At 37.5% G+C, this 24,038-nt stretch overlaps 1 protein-coding gene across 1 annotated transcript in view; it reads right to left on the reverse strand.

Moving 5' to 3' along the window:
* The window catches only part of C6H8orf88 (chromosome 6 C8orf88 homolog), an 80,202-nt gene that overhangs the window by 44,715 nt on the left and 11,449 nt on the right, over positions 1-24,038 (reverse strand). Inside the window, 3 exon segments of the mRNA XM_077167171.1 lie at positions 42-117; positions 17,691-17,764; positions 19,458-19,556. Of these exon segments, the coding sequence (XP_077023286.1) occupies positions 42-117; positions 17,691-17,764; positions 19,458-19,536 (229 nt within the window). The 5' untranslated portion in view covers positions 19,537-19,556.

A 24,038-nucleotide genomic window follows, 5' to 3' on the forward strand; every position in this document is an offset into this window, starting at 1 on the left:
AAGACAATCTCCTGATTTAGGGAATTATGATAAACATTTACCTTTTTTATCTGGAGACTGACGTTGTTGTTGTTCATTAAGACTTTGAGGAAAGGCTTGCATTCCATTTGTCTTACACTGTTGAAGAAGAAAATATACTTTTTAACTCAAGTTTTAAAAATTTTCCTAATCCAAGAACAAAGGAATGTCATTATTGCAGGGTGCTGAAAATAGATGGTAATTAATATTTTAAAATGTCACCTTATGTGTGAGACTAAAGCAAAAAATGTTTTTGCTACAAAATTTATATTTTGACTAGAGCATTTCCTAATATAACTCATGTAGATAGTTTGATTGAATGTCATAAGTACTTGGAATCTTGGGTAGGACATGAGATTTTGTTGGTTTGTCCAGAGTGATGCCCCGATGAATCCCAGAGTGATTTGATCAGTGAGTGGAAAAGTATTTGCAAGCCCCCTTCAGGGAATGGTGAGAGCGGGGAGAAATTCAACTTCCCCAGGGTGAATTCTTGATATTCTCACAAGCAGTGTGGACAACCAAAGCTATAGGCTGAGCCCCAAGTCTTGGGGTTTGTTCATATGAAACTTAACCCCACAAAGGATAGGTCAAGTCTACTTAAAATTTAGGCCAAAGAGTCACCCCCAAGAGAGCCTCTTTTGTTGCTCAGATGTGGCCTCTCTCTCCAGCAAACACAATAAGCAGTCTCACCAGCCTCCCCCTCTCTGCGTGGGACATGACTCCCAAGGGTGTGGACCATCCTGGCAATGTGGGACAGAGATCCTGGAATGAGCTGAGACTCAGCATCAAGGGACTGAGAAAAACCCTAGAATGAGCTGAGAATTAACATCAAGGGATTGAGAGAACCTTCTCAACCAAAGGGGGAAGAGTGAAATAAGACTAAGTGTCAATGGCTGAGAGATTCCAAACAGAGTCGAGAGGTTATCCCGCATTAAGTAGATATCACCTTGTTGTTCAAGATGTAGTGGAGAGGCTGGAGGGAATTGCCTGAAAATGTAGTGCTGTGTTCCAGTAGCCATGTTTCTTGATGATGATTGAACAATGATATAGCTTTCACAATGAGACTGTGTGAATGTGAAAACCTTGTGTCTGATGCTCCTTTTATCTACTATATCAACAGAAGAGTAGAACATATGGAATAAAAATAAATAATAGGGGGGACAAATGTTAAAATAAATTTAGTTTGAAATGCTAGTGATAAATGAAAGCGAGGGGTAAGGGGTATGGTATGTATAATCTTTTCTTTCTCTGTTATCGTTTCATTTCTTTTTCTGTTGCCTTTTTATTTCTTTTTCTAAATTGATGCAAATGTTCTAAGAAATGATGAATATGCAACTATGTGATGATATTAAGAATTACTGATTGTATATGTAGAATGGAATGATATCTTAATGTTTTGTTTGTTAATTTTTTTAATTAATAAAAAAATTATCTTAAAAAAAATTAACCTAATCCTATTGTAACCACCCAAAAATACTTTCCTAAATAATCAAACCATTAGCCAAGACATATTTGAGCTAAAGGGTAAGCAATCATTATGTCTACTTATTAAACATTCAAAACAAAAGCTACTCTCAAACATGTTCACACATTATAACTGTTTTTTTGTCAAGATGATAATTATTTTTGAAAAAGAACATAAAACCAAAGATGAATCATATGGTCCTAAATAATGCCAGGGTCAATAAAAATAGATTTTAACTGATTTAAACAACATATCATCATTATATCAAAAATCTACAATAATAACAGTAGAGTATTTGCTTTTCTGATATCATATGAACTAGATCCTGACTAGTTTCTAAGGGTTCTGTACCAGTTCACCCAACATCTTGGAAATAAGGAAAAGCTGGTATATTCAATAAGGAAAAAAAAAAGCAGTAACATTGGCAGAGCTCAATGTCCTGAGGAAAGTGAAGCATAAGCCACAGTCTGAAAGCCTTCCAGTCCCAGTGGTATGACCATTTTTATTGTAAGGATGACTAAACTAGTCTGATGACATTTTAAAAATCAAATTTTAACTCCTTTTGTTCTGATTTCATGAACATAAATATCCTCACAAGAAGAGAACTTAAAAGTTGCACCAATAAGCAAATTACAGAGCATGTGACAGCAAGATTTCTAATTATAAAATAACTGGTTTTCTGATTTTATAAATCAGTTTCACAAATGTGCTTAATACAATCTACCTGCAGGAGAATATCTCTGGTTGTACTGAAAAAAAATCACTCTGCAAAGCTATAGGTCAGTTCCTGGGCCATGGCAATTCACTAAGGTAAGGTTTCTTAGAAATAGCTCAAATAAATAAATATCTCTGTTCCATCTACCACTGAATAGGCTGTAAGCCATTCCTTAATTTAAAAAAAAAATTGTAAGGAATTTCTTACTATTTCTGCAAATCCTACCAAAATGACAGCCTCTTCCCTTCTTGGTTGACTTTCAGCTTCTGGCTGTTCCCTCTCTGGTTTTCTCTCTGTCTTAATTTCAATCTGTTTATAATGGACCCCAGTAATAGGATTAAGACCCATCCTAATCTAGTTGGGCCAAAACTTAACTGAATTAATCTCATAAAAAGTTCCTACTTACAGTGGGTTCACACCCACAGGAACTGATTAAATTTAAGAACATGTTTTCCTGGGTACATTAGCTCCAAATCACCACAGCCTACCCTTAGGACCACAAAAAGACATGTTCTTTCTACATGCAAAATACATTCATTCCATCACAGCATCCCAAAAGTCTTAAGTCATTTCAATAACAATGCCAAGTACAAAGTCTCATCACACATCACAGACAGATACAATCCTGTCTGTGGACCTAGAGAATAAGTTTTCTGCTTCCAATATACAAGGGTGGGAAATGATAGACATTTCCATTCCAGAAGGGAGAAATTGGAAGGAAAGCAGAGGTCATGAGTCCCAAACAATTCCAAAATCCAGGACAAATTCCATTAGATTTCAAGGTCTGAAAGACATCAATGGATTGGCATTTTGTCCTCCAGGTCTAATGCAGCAGTTTGGCAGCCATGCTCTTCCTGAATACTGGGGTGTATACCCTACCCTTTCTCAGATGGCAGCCAGGCTCTCTGCTAACCCTGAGAGACAAACCCCACCACCCTCTCTGAGCTTTTTTTCCTGAAAAATGGGGTACAAGGCCTATACCCTCCAAGTGCCAAGGAGATGGCCTGCCCCCGTCAAGTCCAAGGGAAGATCTGCCCTTTCCATACACATCAGTGGGCCCATTCTCTTGGCCAAAGGAGATCCCTTCAGTCTAGATCTCAGCTTCCATGATTCTTCCCTTGAAGACATTTTTCTTTCAATTAATTCCTTCTGTCCCTTTTTGCCCAGGATACAGTGATTCTGCGTATACAAATTTCGCAAAGAAAAAAAAAGTTGGCTTTGCAGGCAGTTCACAGGGGTCCAAACCATTAGACAACAGAATTTTCCACAGATCTTTCCTGAATAACTTCAATTTCAATCCTTTCACTGAAATGGATGACAGGTTTCATGTTCAGTTAAACCCTCACATGGTGCCCTTTTCTCCAGGAACTCATTTCAGGAAGTTTCAAGAAGGTCCCCAATAGAACCACTTCTGGCCTAGTCTCAGAGCACACACTGTCCGGATAGGCTCTGAATTTTCCAAACAATTTCTGGTTCCTGTGAGTTTAAGAGTTCATATCTCAACTTAACCCTTTTCTCTAGATTTTCACTGTAAGCTAGAAGGATTTCCAAGGCTTAGGTTGGAAATCTCAACAAAATATCCAAGTTTACCATTTTCAATTCTGCCTTCCATCTGACACTAGAACTAAATTTCACCAAGTTCTCTGTCATTTTCAGACAATGATCACCTTTCCTCCAGTTTCCAATAACACATTCATCAGTTTATTCTAAGGCCTCATCTGAAGTAATTTTAGCATCTATATGTCTATCAACAGTCTCTTCAAAGTAACCTAGGCTTTTTCTATCAAGCACCTCACAATTCCTCCAACCTTGTGCTGGTTCGAAAGGATGTATGACCCCTAGAAAAGTCATGTTTTAATCTAAATCCCATTTCATAAAGGCAGAATAATCCCTCTTCAATACTGTATGTTTGAATCTGTAATTAGATCATCTCCCTGGAGATGTAACCCAATCAAGAGTGGTTGTTACGCTGGACTGGGGGAAATGTGTCTCTACCCATTTGAGTGGGTCTTGATTAGTTTCTGGAGTCCTATAAAAGAGGGAACATTTTTGGAGAATGAAAGAAATTTGGAGAGAGCAGAGAATGCTGCAGTACCATGAGGCAGAGAGTCCATGAGCCAGCAACCTTTGGAGATGAAGAAGGAAAACTCCTCCTGGGGAGCCTCCTGAAACCAGAAGCCAGGAGAGAAAGCCAGCAGATGATGCCATGTTCACCATGCACCATTCCAGCTGAGAGAGAAGCCCTGACTGTGTTCGCCATGTGCCTTCTCACTTGAGAGAGAAACCCTGAACTTCACTGGCCTTCTTGAACCAAGGTATCTTTCCCTGGATGGATGCCTTTGGACATATCTATACACTCATTTTAACTGGGACATTTTCTCAGCCTTAGAACTATAAACTAGCAACTTATTAAATTCCCCTTTTTAAAAGCCATTCTGTTTCTGGTATATTGCATTCTGGCAGCTAGCAAACCAGAACAAGCCTCTACCCATTAACCAATTCTAACACGTTTCCACATTTTTGATATTTGCAATTGCGGCATTCCACTCTCAGCACTAAAATGTTTTAGTTTTCTTGACTGATCAACACAATGACATGCAATGGGTTGATTTAAACACTGGTAGTTTATTGGTCACGGTTTTGAGGTTAGAAAAGGTCCAAATCAAGGCATCATCTATGTGATAGTTTCTTCCCAAAAAATAGGGTACTGGGGCTATCTGCCGGCAATCCTTGATCACTGGCTCCTTTGTCACATGGCAATGCATATATGGTGGTCTCTCCTGGCCTCTCCTATCTCATTGGGGTCTTTCAGTTTCCTCTGGCTGCTTCCTCTGTGTTTTTTCCTGTTATGAATTTCAGTCTTCTTATAAAAAGACTCTAGCAATAGGTTTAGGACCCATCCTGATTGTGCCAGTTTAAAATTATTATGTACTCAGAAAAGCCATGTTTTAATCCTGATTCAATCTTGTGGGGCCAGAGCTATTATTTAGGGTGGGAAACTCTGGATTGTTTCCATGGAGATGTGACACACCCCACTGTGGGTGTTGCCTTTCAACTGGATGGAGATGTGACTCCACATTCAGATTTGGTCTTGATCAGTTTACTAGAGCCCTTTAAAAGGGTGGACAGTTTGAAGAAAACTCAGATGCATATGCTTGGAGAACAGAGCCAACAGAGCCCAAATGACACCAGACATTTGGAGTTGCAGGGCCCAGCAGGCATCGCCGTAGCATTCTCATGAGATGCTAAGCAAGCCAGACCCTGGAGATAGCCAAGGGAAGCCAAGAGATGAAACCCAGCCCTGGAGAAGCCAAGTGAGGAACCCCTACAGGAAACAAGAGGCTGAAAGCAACAATGCCAAGAGACAAGGAAGCAGCAGATGCCAGTGCCTTCCCAGCTGACAGAGGTGTTTTGGTGTCATCAGCCTTTCTTGAGTGAAAGTAACATTTTGTTGGTGCCCTAATTTGAACATTTTCACAGCCTCAGAATTATAAACTATAAACAGCCTCAACTTAATAAATTCCCTTTTTAAAAGCCATTCCAGTTCAGGTATAGTGCATTCTAGCAGCTTTAGCAAACCAGAACACTGAATGAGCTGGGCTACAGCTTAACATGAAGTAACCTCATCAGAGGGCCTACTCACAATGGGTGAGGATAAAGGAATGAATTAAGTTTAAGAACATGTTTTTCTGGGGTACTTAACTCCAAACCACTTGCAAACTAAAGCAAAAATTCTGACAATGTATTGTGTTTATATCACAAGTAAAAGTAAAATTATCACAATTGTAGCAAAAGAATGGGAAGGAAGACTCTACAAAAAAACCACTAGATTTAATACATGAATTTAGCAAGAATAATATACAAAAAAATCACTGTATTCTTATATAATAATGACCAATATTGTTTAAGAACTGTATGCATGTTCATGGATCAAAAGACTCAATATTGTTAAGATGTCAATTCTTCCCAATTAATCTATAGAGTCAATAAAAATTCCAGCAGGCTTTTTCTATAGAAATTAACAAGCTCATTTAAAAGTTACATGGAATAGGGCCTAGAATAGCCCACCCAAATTAGGAAAAGAAAAAAGTCAGAAAGCTTCACTACATGATTTCAAGATTTATCATAAAGCTACAGGAATCTATAAAGTATGATGTTGATATAAAGACATATAAATCAACAGAACAGAGTTTAGAAGTAAGCTCATGCGTTTATGACCTACTGATTTTCAACAAACATAATTCAATAAGAAAACCCATAAACAGCAAATGACTACTTCACCAAAGAAAACATATAGATGGCTAAGAGCTCATTATAAGATGCTCAGTCTCATTAGTCATTAGGGAAATATAAACTTAAACTATAATGAGACACCATTACACACACAATAAAATGGCTAAAAATAAAATGACTGACCATACGAAGCGCTGGCAAGGATATGAAGCAACTGGATCTCTCATACACTACTGATGGGTAAGTGAAATGGTATAACCACTTTGGAGAACATTTTGGAAGTCTCTCATAAAGCTAAAGTAACTTATCATCTGACCCATTAATTACACTCCTGGGGTATGTATAGCTGTACAAAGACTTTGTCCATAACTGCAATATTCACAACAGCCAAAAACTGGAGACATCTCAATGTTCATAAACTTGTGAAAAGATAAACTGTCAAAAATTCATACAGTATACAAGCATACCACAGAGATGCTGCAGGTTTTGTTCCAGATGACCACAATAAAGCAAATATCACAATAAAGAAAGTCAAATGAATTTATTTGCTTCCAAGTGTATGACGAGTTATGTTTACATTATATTAAGTGTGAAAAAGCATTATGTCTAAAAAAAGTTTATAACAATTAAAAATATTTCATTGCTAAAAAGTGCTATCCAACATCTGAGCCTGCAGCAAGTTGCAATCTTTTTGTTGATGGAGGGTCTAATCTCAATGTTGATGGCTATGGACTGATCAGTATGGTGGTTGGTGAAGGGTAGGGGGACTCTGGTAATTTCTTAAAATAAGACAGCAATGAAGTTTGTCACATCGACTGACTCTTCCTTTCATGAAAGATTTCCCTAAAGCATGCAATACAAAGCCATTTGATAGAATTTTAACCACAGAACTTCTTTCAAAATTGGAGGCAATCCTCTCAAATCCTACCACTGCTTTCTCAACTAAGTTTTTGTAATATTATAAATCTTTTGTTGTCATTTCAACAATGTTCACAACAGCTTCACCAGGACTAGATTCCATCTCAAGCTACCACTTTTTTTATTCATCCAACTCCTCATCCATTCACATTTAGTCATGAAATTGCAGCAATTCAGTCACATCTTCAGGCTTCACTTATAATTCAAGTTCTCCTACAATTTCCACCACATCCGCAGTTACTTCCTCCACTGAAATCTTGAACCCTCCAAGTCATTCATGAGGGTCAGAATCAACTTCTTCCAAACTCCTGTTAATATTTTAATCTCTTCCCATGAATCACGAATGTTTTTAATGGTATCTAGAATGGTGCCTCCTTAACGTAAAGTTTTCAAATTACTTTGCCCATATCCATCAGAGGAATCATTATCTATGGCAGATATAGCCTTATGAAATGTATTCCTTAAATAATAAGACTTGGAAGTTGAAATGACTCCTTGATCATTGGCTACAGCATGGATGTTGCATTAATCTCGTGGTACATGTTCATCAGAGCTCTTAAGAAACCAGATGATTGTCAATGAGCAATAATATTTTGAAAGGAATATTTTTTTTTCTAAGCAGTAGGCCTCAACGTTGGTCTTCAAATATTCAGTAAACCATGCTGTAAATAGATGTGTTGTCATACAGGCTTTTTTGTTCCATTTATAGAGCATAGGTAAAGTATTTAGCATAATTCTTAAGGGCTCTAGGATTTTACAGAAAGGTCAAAAAAAGCATTGGCTTTTACATAAAGTCATCAGCTGCATTAGCCCCTAACAAGGGAGCCAACCTATTCCTTGAACTTTTTTTTTTATTAATTAAAAAAAATTAACTACACAACATTTAGAAATCATTCCATTCTACATATGCAATCAGTAATTCTTAATATCATCCCATAGATGTATGATCATCATTTCTTAGTACATATGCATCAATTTAGAAAAAGAAATAGCAAGACAACAGAAAAAGAAATAAAATGATAATATAGAGAAAAAATAAAAATAAAAATAAAAAATACAAAAAAATATAAGAAAAAAAACAAAAAACTATAGCTCAGATGCAGCTTCATTCAGTGTTTTAACATAATTACATTACAATTAGGTAGTATTGGTGCTGTCTTTTTTTTTTTTTTTTTTTAGAAATCATACCATTCTACATATGCAATCAGTAATTCTTAACATCATCACATAGATGCATGATCATCGTTTCTTAGTACATTTGCATCGGTTTAGAAGAACTAGCAATATAACCGAAAAAGATATAGAATGTTAATATAGAGAAAAAAAATAAAAGTAATAATAGTAAGAACAAAACAAAACAAAACAAAAACCTATACCTCGGATGCAGCTTCATTCAGTGTTTTAACATGATTACTTTACAATTAGGTATTATTGTGCTGTCCATTTTTGAGTTTTTGTATCTAGTCCTATTGCACAGTCTGTATCCCATCAGCTCCAATTACCCATTATCTTACCCTGTTTCTAACTCCTGCTGAACTCTGTTACCAATGACATATTCCAAGTTTATTCTCGAGTGTCGATTCACATCATTGGGACCATACAGTATTTGTCTTTTAGTTTTTGGCTAGACTCACTCAGCATAATGTTCTCTAGGTCCATCCATGTTATTACATGCTTCATAAGTTTATCCTGCCTTAAAGCTGCATAATATTCCATCGTATGTATATACCACAGTTTGTTTAGCCACTCGTCTGTTGATGGACATTTTGGCTGTTTCCATCTCTTTGCAATTGTAAATAACGCTGCTATAAACATTGGTGTGCAAATGTCCGTTTGAGTTTTTGCCCTTAATTCCTTTGAGTACATTCCCAGCAATGGTATTGCTGGGTCGTATGGCAATTCTATATTCAGCTTATTGAGGAACCGCCAAACTGCCTTCCACAGTGGTTGCACCATTTGACATTCCCACCAACAGTGGATAAGTGTGCCTCTTTCACCGCATCCTCTCCAGCACTTGTCATTTTCTGTTTTGTTGATAATGACCATTCTGGTGGGTGTGAGATGATATCTCATTGTGGTTTTGATTTGCATTTCTCTAATGGCCAGGGACATTGAGCATCTCTTCATGTGCCTTTTGGCCATTTGTATTTCCTCCTCTGAGAGGTGTCTATTCAAGTCTTTTTCCCATTTTGTAATTGGGTTGGCTGTCTTTTTGTTGTTGAGTTGAACAATCTCATTATAAATTCTGGATACTAGACCTTTATCTGATATGTCGTTTCCAAATATTGATTCCCATTGTGTAGGCTGTCTTTCTACTTTCTTGATGAAGTTCTTTGATGCACAAAAGTGTTTAATTTTGAGGAGTTCCCATTTATTTATTTCCTTCTTCAGTGCTCTTGCTTTAGGTTTAAGGTCCATAAAACCGCCTCCAATTGTAAGATTCATAAGATATCTCCCTACCTTTTCCTCTAACTGTTTTATGGTCTTAGACCTAATGTTTAGATCTTTGATCCATTTTGAGTTAACTTTTGTGTAGGGTGTGAGATATGGGTCTTCTTTCATTCTTTTGCATATGGATATCCAGTTCTCTAGGCACCATTTATTGAAGAGACTGTTCTGTCCCAGGTGAGTTGGCTTGACTGCCTTATCAAAGATCAAATGTCCATAGATGAGAGGGTCTATATCTGAGCACTCTATTCGATTCCATTGGTCGATATATCTATCTTTATGCCAATACCATGCTGTTTTGACCACTGTGGCTTCATAATATGCCTTAAAGTCAGGCAGTGCAAGACCTCCAGCTTCGTTTTTTTTTCCTCAAGATGTTTTTAGCAATTCGGGGCACCCTGCCCTTCCAGATAAATTTGCTTATTGGTTTTTCTATTTCTGCAAAATAAGTTGTTGGGATTTTGATTGGTATTGCATTGAATCTGTAGATCAATTTAGGTAGGATTGACATCTTAACTATATTTAGTCTTCCAATCCATGAACACGGTATGCCTTCCATCTATTTAGGTCTTCTGTGATTTCTTTTAGCAGTTTTTTGTAGTTTTCTTTATATAGGTTTTTTTGTCTCTTTAGTTAAATTTATTCCTAGGTATTTTATTCTTTTAGTTGCAATTGTAAATGGGATTCGTTTCTTGATTTCCCCCTCCGCTTGTTCACTGCTAGTGTATAGAAATGCTACAGATTTTTGAATGTTGATCTTGTAACCTGCTACTTTGCTGTACTCATTTATTAGCTCTAGTAGTTTTGCTGTGGATTTTTCAGGGTTTTCAACGTATAGTATCATATCATCTGCAAACAGTGATAGTTTTACTTCTTCCTTTCCAATTTTGATGCCTTGTATTTCTTTTTCTTGTCTAATTGCTCTGGCTAGAACCTCCAACACAATGTTGAATAATAGTGGTGATAGTGGACATCCTTGTCTTGTTCCTGATCTTAGGGGGAAAGTTTTCAATTTTTCCCCATTGAGGATGATATTAGCTGTGGGTTTTTCATATATTCCCTCTATCATTTTAAGGAAGTTCCCTTGTATTCCTATCCTTTGAAGTGTTTTCAACAGGAAAGGATGTTGAATCTTGTCAAATGCCTTCTCTGCATCAATTGAGATGATCATGTGATTTTTCTGCTTTGATTTGTTGATATGGTGTATTACATTAATTGATTTTCTTATGTTGAACCATCCTTGCATACCTGGGATGAATCCTACTTGGTCATGATGTATAATTCTTTTAATGTGTTATTGGATACAATTTGCTAGAATTTTATTGAGGATTTTTGCATCTATATTCCTTAGAGAGATTGGCCTGTAGTTTTCTTTTTTTGTAATATCTTTGCCTGGTTTTGGTATGAGGGTGATGTTGGCTTCATAGAATGAATTAGGTAGTTTTCCCTCCGCTTCGATTTTTTTGAAGAGTTTGAGGAGAGTTGGTACTAATTCTTTCTGGAATGTTTGATAGAATTCAGATGTGAAGCTGTCTGGTCCTGGACTTTTCTTTTTAGGAAGCTTTTGAATGACTGATTCAATTTCTTTACTTGTGATTCGTTTGTTGAGGTCATCTCTGTCTTCTTGAGTCAAAGTTGGTTGTTCATGTCTTTCCAGGAACCCGTCCATTTCCTCTAAATTGTTGTATTTATTAGTGTAAAGTTGTTCATAGTATCCTGTTATTACCTCCTTTATTTCTGTGAGGTCAGTAGTTATGTCTCCTCTTCCATTTCTGATCTTATTTATTTGCATCCTCTCTCTTCTTCTTTTTGTCAATCTTGCTAAGGGCCCATCAATCTTATTGATTTTCTCATAGAACCAACTTCTGGCCTTATTGATTTTCTCGATTGTTTTCATGTTTTCAATTTCATTTATTTCTGCTCTAATCTTTGTTATTTCTTTCCTTTTGCTTGCTTTGGGATTAGTTTGCTGTTCTTTCTCCAGTTCTTCCAAATGGATAGTTAATTCCGGAATTTTTGCCTTTTCTTCTTTTCTGATATAGGCATTTAGGGCAATAAATTTCCCTCTTAGCACTGCCTTTGCTGCGTCCCATAAGTTTTGATATGTTGTGTTTTCATTTTCATTCGCCTCGAGGTATTTGCTAATTTCTCTAGCAATTTCTTCTTTGACCCAGTCGTTGTTTAGGAGTGTGTTGTTGAGCCTCCACGTATTTGTGAATTTTCTGGCACTCCGCCTATTATTGATTTCCAACTTCATTCCTTTATGATCCGAGAAAGTGTTGTGTATGATTTCAATCTTTTTAAATTTGTTAAGACTTGCTTTGTGACCCAGCATATGGTCTGTCTTTGAGAATGATCCATGAGCACTTGAGAAAAAGGTGTATCCTGCTGTTGTGGGATGTAATGTCCTATAAATGTCTGTTAAGTCTAGCTCATTTATGGTAATATTCAGATTCTCTATTTCTTTATTGATCCTCTGTCTAGATGTTCTGTCCATTGATGAGAGTGGTGAATTGAAGTCTCCAACTGTTATGGTATATGAATCTATTTCCCTTTTCAGTGTTTGCAGTGTATTCCTCACGTATTTTGGGGCATTCTGGTTCGGTGCGTAAATATTTATGATTGTTATGTCTTCTTGTTTAATTGTTCCTTTTATTAGTATATAGTGTCCTTCTTTGTCTCTTTTAACTGCTTTACATTTGAAGTCTAATTTGTTGGATATTAGTGTAGCCACTCCTGCTCTTTTCTGGTTGTTATTTGCATGAAATATCTTTTCCCAACCTTTCACTTTCAACCTATGTTTATCTTTGGGTCTAAGATGTGTTTCCTGTAGACAGCATATAGAAGGATCCTGTTTTTTAATCCATTCTGCCAATCTATGACTTTTGATTGGGGAATTCAGTCCATTGACATTTAGTGTTATTACTGTTTGGATAATATTTTCCTCTAACATTTTGCCTTTTGTATTATATATATCATATCTGATTTTCCTTCTTTCTACACTCTTCTCCATATCTCTCTCTTCTGTCTTTTTGTATCTGACTCTAGTGCTCCCTTTAGTATTTCTTGCAGAGCTGGTCTCTTGGTCACAAATTCTCTCAGTGACTTTTTGTCTGAAAATGTTTTAATTTCTCCCTCATTTTTGAAGGATAATTTTGCTGGATATAGGAGTCTTGGTTGGCAGTTTTTCTCTTTTAGTAATTTAAATATATCATCCCACTGTCTTCTAGCTTCCATGGTTTCTGCTGAGAAATCTACACATAGTCTTATTGGGTTTCCCTTGTATGTGATGGATTGTTTTTCTCTTGCTGCTTTCAAGATCCTCTCTTTCTCTTTGACCTCTGACATTCTAACTAGTAAGTGTCTTGGAGAACGCCACATGGGTCTAATCTCTTTGGGGTGCGCTGCACTTCTTGGAGCTGTAATTTTAGGTCTCTCATAAGAGTTGGGAAATTTTCAGTGATAATTTCTTCCATTAGTTTTTCTCCTCCTTTTCCCTTCTCTTCTCCTTCTGGGACACCCACAACACGTATATTTGTGCGGTTCATATTGTCCTTGAGTTTCCTGATACCCTGTTCAAATTTTTCCATTCTTTTCCCGATAGTTTCTGTTTCTTTTTGGAATTCAGATGTTCCATCCTCCAAATCACTAATTCTATCTTCTGTCTCTTTAAATCTATCATTGTAGGTATCCATTGTTTTTTCCATCTTTTCTACTTTATCCTTCACTTCCATAAGTTCTGTGATTTGTTTTTTCAGTTTTTCTATTTCTTCTTTATGTTCAGCCCATGTCCTCTTCATGTCCTCCCTCAATTTATCGATTTCTTTTTGAAGAGGTTTTCCATTTCTGTTCGTATATTCAGCATTAGTTGTCTCAGCTCTTGTATCTCATTTGAACTATTGGTGTGTTCCTTTGACTGGGCCATATTCTCAATCTTCTGAGCGTGGACAGTTATCTTCTGCTGCTGGCGTCTGGGCAATAGTCAGATTTCCCTGGGTGTCGGACCCAACAAGGTTGTAAGATTTTTCTGTGAAATCTCTGGGTTCTGTTTTCCTTATCCTGCCCAGTAGGTGGCGCTCGTGGCACACGTTTGTCTGCGGGTCCCACCAGTAAAAGGTGCTGTGGGTCCTTTAACTTTGGAAAACTCTCGCCGTCCAGGAGGTTCGCTAGCCGAAGCAGCTTGGAAGAGTGCCAGCCGGCCCGGGGTCTGAACGCGGGGAGGGTCGCTGGCCGCCGCAGCCCGGGAAATCGCCCGTCCGAAATTCCTAGTCAGCCTGGGGCACCAAGCGTGGCGGGAGGGCGCCAGCCGCTGCGGCCCGCCTGGGAGAGTGCACGTTCCCGGGGAGTCACGGGTTTGGAAGGGCCCCCCCCGTCGCCGTTCTCCGCGGCCTGGGGATTTCCGATCCAATTCTCTCAGTTGGTCGGGGGGCCGCGCGTGGTGTGGGCGCCAGCCACTGCGGTTTGAGGGGACCGCCTGTCCAATTCTCCCAGCCGGCCCGGGAAGGCAGAAGGGAGTGAATCCGGCCGCTTGCCGCCCCGCCCGGTGAAGCCCGCGCCCCACGGCGATCTCACCAGAGCGGGTTCTCTCAGCCAGCCATCCGTTCCAGGATGGGGTACGCTGTCTTTTTTATCTCTGTCGTGGCTTGGGAGCTGTTCTGTATCGTTTCTACTCCCCTAGTAGCTGTCCTGGAGGAGAAACTAAGATCCGCGCGTCTTACTAAGCCGCCATCTTCTCCCTATCCCTTGAACTTTGAAGCCAGGCATTAACTTCTCCTCTCTAGTAATTAAAGTCCTAGATGAAATCTTCTCCCAGTAGAAGATTGCTTCATCTACATTGAAAATCTGTCGTTAGTATAGATACTTTCATCAATTATCTTAGCCAGATCTTCTGGATAACTTGCTGTAGCTTCTACATCGTCCCTTGCTGCTTCACCTTGAACTTCTATGCTTTGAAGATGGCTTCTTAAACCTCATGAACTATCCTCTGTTAGTTACATTTTTCTTCTGCAGATTCTTTACCTCTCTCAGCCTTCACAGAATTGAAGAAATTTAGGCCTTGCTCTTCATCAGGCTTTGGCTTAAGGGAATGTTGTGGCAGGTTTGATCCTCTATCTAGATCACTAAAATTTTCTCCATATCAGCAGTACAACTATTTTGCTTTCTTATCATTCATGTGTTTACTGGAGTAGCATTTTTAATTTCCTTCAAGAACTTTTCCTTTGCATTCATAACTTGGCTAACTGTTTAGCAAAAGAGGTCTAGCTTTAGGTCTATCTCAGCTTTTGACATGCCTTCCTCATGACTTAATCATTTTTAGATTTTGATTTTAAATGAAAGATGTGCAATCCTTCCTTTCACTTGATTACTTAGGGGCCATTGTAAGGCTATTATTACCTAGCTAAATTTAAATATTGTTGTGTCTCAGGGAATAGGCAGTCCTGAAAAGAGGGAAAGACGAAGGAATGGCCAGTTCAAATCTCCAGGAGCAATCAGAACACATACATTTATTTATTAAGTTCACCATCTTATATGGGCATAGCTTGTGGCACTCCAAAAAAATTACAATAGCAGCATCAAAGATCACTGATCACAGGACACCATAAAATAATGAAAAAATGTGAAATACTGTGAGAGTTACCAAAATGTGACACAGAAAAACAAAGTGAGCACACACTGTTGGAAAAAATGGCACCAACAGGTTTGCACAGCACAGGGTTACCACAAATTTTCCATTTATTAAAAAAAAAGAAAACCTAACATGTACTACCTGCAAAGTGGAATAAAACAAGGCCTGTGTTTCAATTCCACATAAAAAAGCAACTACTTTATATACAACATGGAAGACTCTCAAAAACATTATGCTCAGCAAAAGAACCCAACAATAAAGGACATATATTACACAACTTCATTTAAATAAAATCCTTGAACAGCTAAAGCTCATCTATACTTAAAGGATGCAGATCAGTGGTTGCCTGGAATGAGGATAGTGGGTGAGAGGCTGGTGAGTGTAGGGATTGTAAATAACTTCAAAGGGTCACAGGAGCATTCCTTGGGAAGATGGAATATTCTCTCTCTCTTGCTTGGGGGCTGGCTATAGGAATTTATATTTGTCAAAACTCAAAGAACAAATGGGTTCATTTCATTGCACGTAAATTATCATGCAATAAAATTACTTTAAAAAAAAGCAAAGCTAGAGTAAAAATTTTTCATTGTATGTGAGGTGCCATCACAATGTGCTAATTGTAATGCTAAAAAGGTAACTTTTATACATCAGAGGAACAGAATAAAGAACCCAGAAACAAACCCTGTTATATGAAAACTTATTATATAATAAGAATGGCATTATAAATCAGTTATCTTTGACAACCGTCTTCTACATTAAAAAAATCCAGTACACCATATAAAAAATTAATTTCAAGTAGTATATAGACCTAAACATAAAAGCAAAATTATAAAATTTTTGGAAACATATGTAGGAAAATATGCTTTTAATCCTAGGGAAGGGAAGAACTTTCAAACAAGGACAAAATGTGAAATCATAAAGAAAAACACTGACAGTATGACAACATTAAGATTTAAAGATTTTGGAAAATATACCACAAAAATGAGTCCCACTGAGAGAAAATATTTTCTGTAAATATAAAAACAATGACTAGAATCTAAAATATGTTTTTAAAGTCACACAAATTAAGAAGAAAATAATAACTAAGAAAAACAGACAAAGGATATGAACTTGCAATTCACAAAAGAGGAAATCCAAATGGCTAAACACAAGAAAAGATACTCTATCTCACAAGTAACAGAGATTTGAAAATCAAAAAACAATGAAAAGATATGATTTGTTACCCACTGGACAAGAAAAAATCTGACAATAACAAAGTAAATATGTGGAAAAATTAGACATCTTTTTGGAGAATAATTTGGCAATATCTAACAAAGCTGAAGATAACGAGTACCCTTTAACACAGCAATTCAACTTCAGATTTATACCCCAGAGAACCTCTCAAATACATATAAAAGGAACCATATATAAATAGATGGTCATTTCAGCATCTTTTTTTTTTTTTTTTTTAACGTGGGCAGGCACTGGAGATCGAACCTGGGTCCTCTGGCATGGCAGGCAAGCATCCTTGCCTGCTGAGCCACCGTGGCCCACCTATTTCAGCATCTTTTATAAAATAGAAACAAATATTCGCCAACAAAAAATGTAGTATTGTCCATATATATAAAGATTTTTCTGTATCAGTACGTATAAAACTGCTTTATTCATTTTAAGGTTGTGCTGTTTTCTATTTATGAATATATTTATGTTTGTTCATGCATAATCTAGTTTATCTAGATAAGAAACCAATACAATGGTTACTTCTGGTCGAGTAAATAGATGAGTACTGGAAAGAGATCAGAGGGGAACTTTTCAATATACTGTTTGTGTATTTTGAATTTTAAACTTTGTAACTATTCAAAAATTAAATTTAAATTATAAAATAAGCCTTAATGTGAAAAAATGGCAGAAATGTGGTTATATTATTTATGTAAAATTGTAAAACAGTTAAAACATTTCTATTTATTTTAGCAAAAGTGCTAATAAAGCTACAGAAACAATAAATTGAGGATAGTTATTCCTGGGAAGGATCGGAATGAAATGGGATGGTGAAGAGACAATATAAGGGATCAACTAAATCTATAGAGCTTTTATTTTAAACATTTTAAAACAAATATGGCAAAATGTTTAGATTTGAAAATGCTGGGTGACAGGTACATATTATATTCTCTGTAATATATGCTTGAGATAACTCATAATTTTTAAAAAGCACATAAATTACTTAGCACATACAGCCACTAACGAATGCTATTATCCATTCTGTAAATGAATGGATAATTTCTAAAACTTACTCTGCTAACTCCACTTTGTAAGCACTGAGTATTACATGGATATTCATTTTGAAAGTTGAAAGGAAAAACTGCTCCTAGAAGAAAAAAAAAAGAAAAACTATTTTAAATATCCAGGACGTCAATATATTTATAAAACATCACCGTAACTCTTAAGTATCTAGAATATTCCAGGCACTGTTTTTAAATATTTTATGATAGTTTATTTATTTAACAAACATTTATCTAACCCTATTAACTGTCAACTACTGCATTAGGGGAAGGGTATACAAGCATGAAAAGATAATTCAGATAAAGAGCTCATTGTCTGTTTTAAAAGGCAAGCTCATAAACAATGATTAAAATACAATTTGATAAATAGTAATTATATGAGAGGTAGTATAGAGGAGATACTAGGGGAAAAACAGCAGGTTTTGGGATATGAAGAAGGTTTCACAAGAAAAAGTAACTCAATCTGTCTTGAAGAAAATGCAGACCATTCCTTCAGGAACTTGAATTAGATTGGGGGAAGGGAAGAGTTCAATAAAGTCCAAAATCAATGTTGATTTACTAAACTTTTCTGCCTTATAAACCTCCATCTCTCGGTCTGGATCTTAAGAGGATTTATAAACGAGAAATCAGGGCTACCTGCCCATTCCATTCACACATTAGCCCTAAAGGAAAACCTGGATTTGCACAGATGAAGGTAGGGAGGGTATCATAAAAGGGCTGATCACAGAATGGAGCTGCTGCCAGATAGCTTTACATCCTTTCTATTAGGATAAAATCTAAGCCTTGATCCTATGCAACTGATCCTCCAGAGCACCAAAAGGATATGAGATCAGGGTTGCTAAACTATGGTCCAGAAGGAGCCATTAATTTCCCTAGTCTGTCCTAAGTCACATCCTTCTTCAGAAGAACTATGACTAAACCAGGGACAATCTTCCTTGTAAAAACAAAGGATGGGAGAACGGAGAACTGAGGAACTAGTGCTATTTCTATTTTTTCTGCTTATTTTTGCACCCAAAAAAAGATTTTTTCCTTTTTTTAAGCAGCCAGTATTACATTTATTAATTCAGATGAACACACAGGCTAAAAACGAATTTAAGAGTATGCATACATATCACCAAAGTTAGACCATAGAAGCCATCTGGCAACAAAAAACGGTTAGAATAAAAAGGTTAATATTTCAATTAAGGAGTAAGAACAAATTACTTAAAGAATATGTCCAAAAGAATAGCTTTTAGGGCTAAAGAAAAACATCTAACTTTAGAATTTAGTATTTCTGTTTATATTCCTGAAGATAGAATATATATTCCAGCTCCAGCACAGCGCTGCTACCAAAGTAAACATGTGATATCACAAACACAACAGAATCTGTTAAGTGTTCTTTTGTGCTAATCATTTTTTAAAATTGCATTAGGTATGTTTTTCAAAGGCTAAGTCTCTCTCTAGCATGGTTGTTCTGCAGAGACCAGGGCATGTATTTGTACTGGCCATCATTCTGACCAGAAGCCAGATAACCATCAAAGTGAGACATGAAAAAAATTATGCACATTCACTGTCAGTCAAGGGCTATTAATTCCTGTCAGTCTCTTAGACAATGGACTAGGAGACTATTAAGAAGGCGTTTCTTTGGTAATACTTTTAAATTCTTCAAATGGAGGAGATCATTAGTTTTCTTTTTTTTAAACATCACCACGAATAATTACTTTATGAATTATTTAGCCTTTTAAATACTAATTAGAACTAACAAATTAATATTTAATGATTTGCACCTAAACCACTCACCAGGGGGAGAAGTCAGATGACGAACAGGTCTTGCTGGTTGAAGCGGTTTACCAATCAATTTTTTGGTTTCCATTGTCATAAAGACCTTGAGGTTCCATACTTTAGGAGGGAAAAATTACATTTTTATCTTTTGGAAATGTTAATCAAGATGCTTTATATACCAATAAATAACTATAAGAGTCATTTGAGAATACCTATTTTATAAATTAATCTGGAAACACAAACATAAATGAAGCATTTAAATCTGTAATAATCTTAGACCTTTTTATAGCATTTGTCATAAATTGTCAGTTCCTTTTTAAAATATTTTTTCCCTTAATTTCTCTAAATCTATTCTTTTGGTTTGTTCTCCATTTCTTCAACTGCCTCTTCTTTTTTAGCTGAGTCATCTTCTTCCATTCTCCAATTAAATGTAGGGATTCTCCCAAATGTGGCTTTAACCTTATCTTTTCTCATGGCTGAAACTACCTATCTACATGATAAATATGCCCTAATTTATATTTCCAGCATCTACCACCCTTTTAAATCCCAGTTCTAATTGCCTAAAGATAGTTCCATTTATATATTATCACAGGCACCTCAAATTCAATGTGTAAAAAATCAAATTCATTACTTCTATTCCAAAGACATCCTTCTTCTTATATTCCTTAGTCATCATCAACTTCCTTAGATAGGCCTTGGTTAAAGGCACCTTCAATTTGACAGTCTAAATTAGACTAGGGGAAAAAAGTTAGGAATAGATTATTCTTAAAGTGAGGAGTGAGCAATATCTTTATTAACTTTTGTGTTCTTTGCTACTAACACAGTACCTAGACTGGATCCAGAATAGACACAAAACAAGCATTTTCTGAACAAATAAATGAGTATAGTCTCTTTTCTCTCCAAACCATGATCCTTTGATCAAATATTCACAAAGCTCATTTCATACTAACTGCTTTGGCTTAACCAAACTTTAGTCAGGATTCTCTGCTTTTTTTTTAAGGCCACTTTTCATCAGATATAATTTCAGAGCCACTGCTCACAAATAAATGAACTGGCCAAAGTAGTATATTTCAGTCTCTGACACCTTTTATTCCCCTTCAGATGGAGGGTTCCATAAACTTTTCTAGAGCCCTCTAACTTCCTTTATGCTCAGTTATTTTTTTATTTATATTATATATTAGGTTACATATTTTTTTGTTTAAAAAGAGGTGAGGGGATGGGGACTAAAATGGGAGCAAAATGTCCATTTCTACTTTTCAGTTTGAGTAATGGTCTTCAAGGGTTTTGATCTCTTTTTAAACATTAACTTGGTCACAATTTTACTTTTTTAATGTAAATACAGTATATTCTAGGACAGTGATTTTCAGTGTAGGATTTCCATGTCACTTATCTATGAAGTTTTATTTACAGATGGATGCTTAGGTCCGCTTCTTCATTGGCAATAAGACTTTACACAGCTCCCTAAATCTCAGGATTAAGAAAGTGCTTACTATCATATGCATAATCTCCTGCTGGCTTCAAATTTTTCCTGTAAAAGGGTCACTGCCACTACTATTGCTAAACTTTTATTATAATGACTATTCCTCATATAGGAAAATCCATTGGTTTTTTCACAGGTAAAGTCATCCAAGAACTCTAACTAGTTCTTCCATATCCTAAAAATTACATTGTTCTTTTAATCCCAGTCACTTGGAATGATAGAGCTAATGTACTATTAAAGTTAAAATTTGCTAAATTGACAAAGAAAAAATCTCCCCTGGCCTAAGGTTTTACCTCAGCCATAATTGCCCTCTGGTTCTCTCCTACTGAGTTACATCAACTGCCACCACGTAAAACTATCCAACTAGCTAATCAGGAAAATTGTCTATTCTTTCTGGGCTTTCAAAGATTCTCACCTAGTCAATTCAGACATTCCAAAATACTGCAGGGGATTTATTCCTTACATCCACAATTAATAACAGACTGAGGTTACTTTTCCCCCAGTATTAGATACTTAGTTCCCTGGAGGCAATATCACCAAAACACTAATTTTGAACCCCAAAGGGAAGTTTCTTACATCATCCGCCTTACCACTAACATTGCTGCTAAACTCCAGCAGGTCCAACCTTGGGTTCATGCCTCTCAACTGAACAGGCACAAAAGCTACTTTGAATGGAAGTCTACCTCAACTGGAAGCCTTAAACTGAAAAGCTCTGGAGCAACAAACCCCAGAAGCAAATGGGACCACTATGTAGACAATTTCTCCAAGAACTCTCGGCCAAACAGAGGACATTATGAAGTGTTAAGCTTCCATCTAAAATGTTCAAACAAGACACCTTGCCTACTTCTTATTCATATAATTTTTATTTTCCCTCTTTGATATATCCTTTTTCTCTATTCCCTCCAGAGCCACCTTTACTATCACAGAGCTCCCTCTATTACAACCACAGTCCTTCATATTGAGCCCTACTTTATTTTCTGCTCACCCTAATCAAATTTCCCCATCTCTGCAAGGAACCCAGAATCTAGTGAATACTTCATAAACTCACAGCACATTCTCATAACCCTACTTTGAATTTTTGGTTATGTACTTCTTTTCCTTTGAAAGTCTCTAGTTTCCCCCATATTCTTAAGACAGTCTCAGATTTGAGGGCATCCTTTATATTATCACTTGGGGACCCTTTTGATTTTTGCTCTAGACTTCAAAAGGAACTGCCTTCATTTCATAAAGGACTCATACAAACTATGAAATGCAAATCCGTGCTACTATTATTTCCATAAATCCTAGACAGTCCCTAATGAGAAATATTTTATTTATGGTAATCATGTCTACTGATAAATGCCTGCTCGTTGGACTGGATCCTGTTATTTACCTAATCTTACTATCCTTTATCAAATCTTTAGCCAGGGAGTTCCTGCTCCCACCTCAAAGAAGGCGGCAGCAGGAATGTTGGCCGCACCATTGTGATCCGGGCCCGTCGCTGGGGAAATGCAGCCACTTTTCAACTGCTACCTTTTCCTGGACAGTTGAGTATGTTTATAATGCTTTGAACTTAATAAGCTGGAATATCACAGGTAATGGCCATCTTAGTTTTTCACAACTTTTTTTGAGTTATAAAGCCTACTTTTTTCGACTTCTGGAGAAGATGGCGGCTTAGTAAGACGCGCAGATCTTAGTTTCTCCTCCAGGACAACTACTAGGGGAGTAGAAACGATACAGAACAGCTCCCAAGCCACGACAGAGATAAAAAAGACAGCGTACCCCATCCTGGAACGGATGGCTGGCTGAGAGAACCCGCTCTGGTGAGATCGCCGTGGGGCGCGGGCTTCACCGGGCGGGGCGGCAAGCGGCCGGATTCACTCCCTTCTGCCTTCCCGGGCCGGCTGGGAGAATTGGACAGGCGGTCCCCTCAAACCGCAGTGGCTGGCGCCCACACCACGCGCGGCCCCCCGACCAACTGAGAGAATTGGATCGGAAATCCCCAGGCCGCGGAGAACGGCGACGGGGGGGGCCCTTCCAAACCCGTGACTCCCCGGGAACGTGCACTCTCCCAGGCGGGCCGCAGCGGCTGGCGCCCTCCCGCCACGCTTGGTGCCCCAGGCTGACTAGGAATTTCGGACGGGCGATTTCCCGGGCTGCGGCGGCCAGCGACCCTCCCCGCGTTCAGACCCCGGGCCGGCTGGCACTCTTCCAAGCTGCTTCGGCTAGCGAACCTCCTGGACGGCGAGAGTTTTCCAAAGTTAAAGGACCCACAGCACCTTTTACTGGTGGGACCCGCAGACAAACGTGTGCCACGAGCGCCACCTACTGGGCAGGATAAGGAAAACAGAACCCAGAGATTTCACAGAAAAATCTTACAACCTTGTTGGGTCCGACACCCAGGGAAATCTGACTATTGCCCAGACGCCAGCAGCAGAAGATAACTGTCCACGCTCAGAAGATTGAGAATATGGCCCAGTCAAAGGAACACACCAATAGTTCAAATGAGATACAAGAGCTGAGACAACTAATGCTGAATATACGAACAGAAATGGAAAACCTCTTCAAAAAGAAATCGATAAATTGAGGGAGGACATGAAGAGGACATGGGCTGAACATAAAGAAGAAATAGAAAAACTGAAAAAACAAATCACAGAACTTATGGAAGTGAAGGATAAAGTAGAAAAGATGGAAAAAACAATGGATACCTACAATGATAGATTTAAAGAGACAGAAGATAGAATTAGTGATTTGGAGGATGGAACATCTGAATTCCAAAAAGAAACAGAAACTATCGGGAAAAGAATGGAAAAATTTGAACAGGGTATCAGGAAACTCAAGGACAATATGAACCGCACAAATATACGTGTTGTGGGTGTCCCAGAAGGAGAAGAGAAGGGAAAAGGAGGAGAAAAACTAATGGAAGAAATTATCACTGAAAATTTCCCAACTCTTATGAGAGACCTAAAATTACAGCTCCAAGAAGTGCAGCGCACCCCAAAGAGATTAGACCCATGTGGCGTTCTCCAAGACACTTACTAGTTAGAATGTCAGAGGTCAAAGAGAAAGAGAGGATCTTGAAAGCAGCAAGAGAAAAACAATCCATCACATACAAGGGAAACCCAATAAGACTATGTGTA

The sequence above is a fragment of the Tamandua tetradactyla genome, chromosome 6, assembly GCF_023851605.1.
Source record: "Tamandua tetradactyla isolate mTamTet1 chromosome 6, mTamTet1.pri, whole genome shotgun sequence".
NCBI lineage: Eukaryota > Metazoa > Chordata > Mammalia > Pilosa > Myrmecophagidae > Tamandua > Tamandua tetradactyla.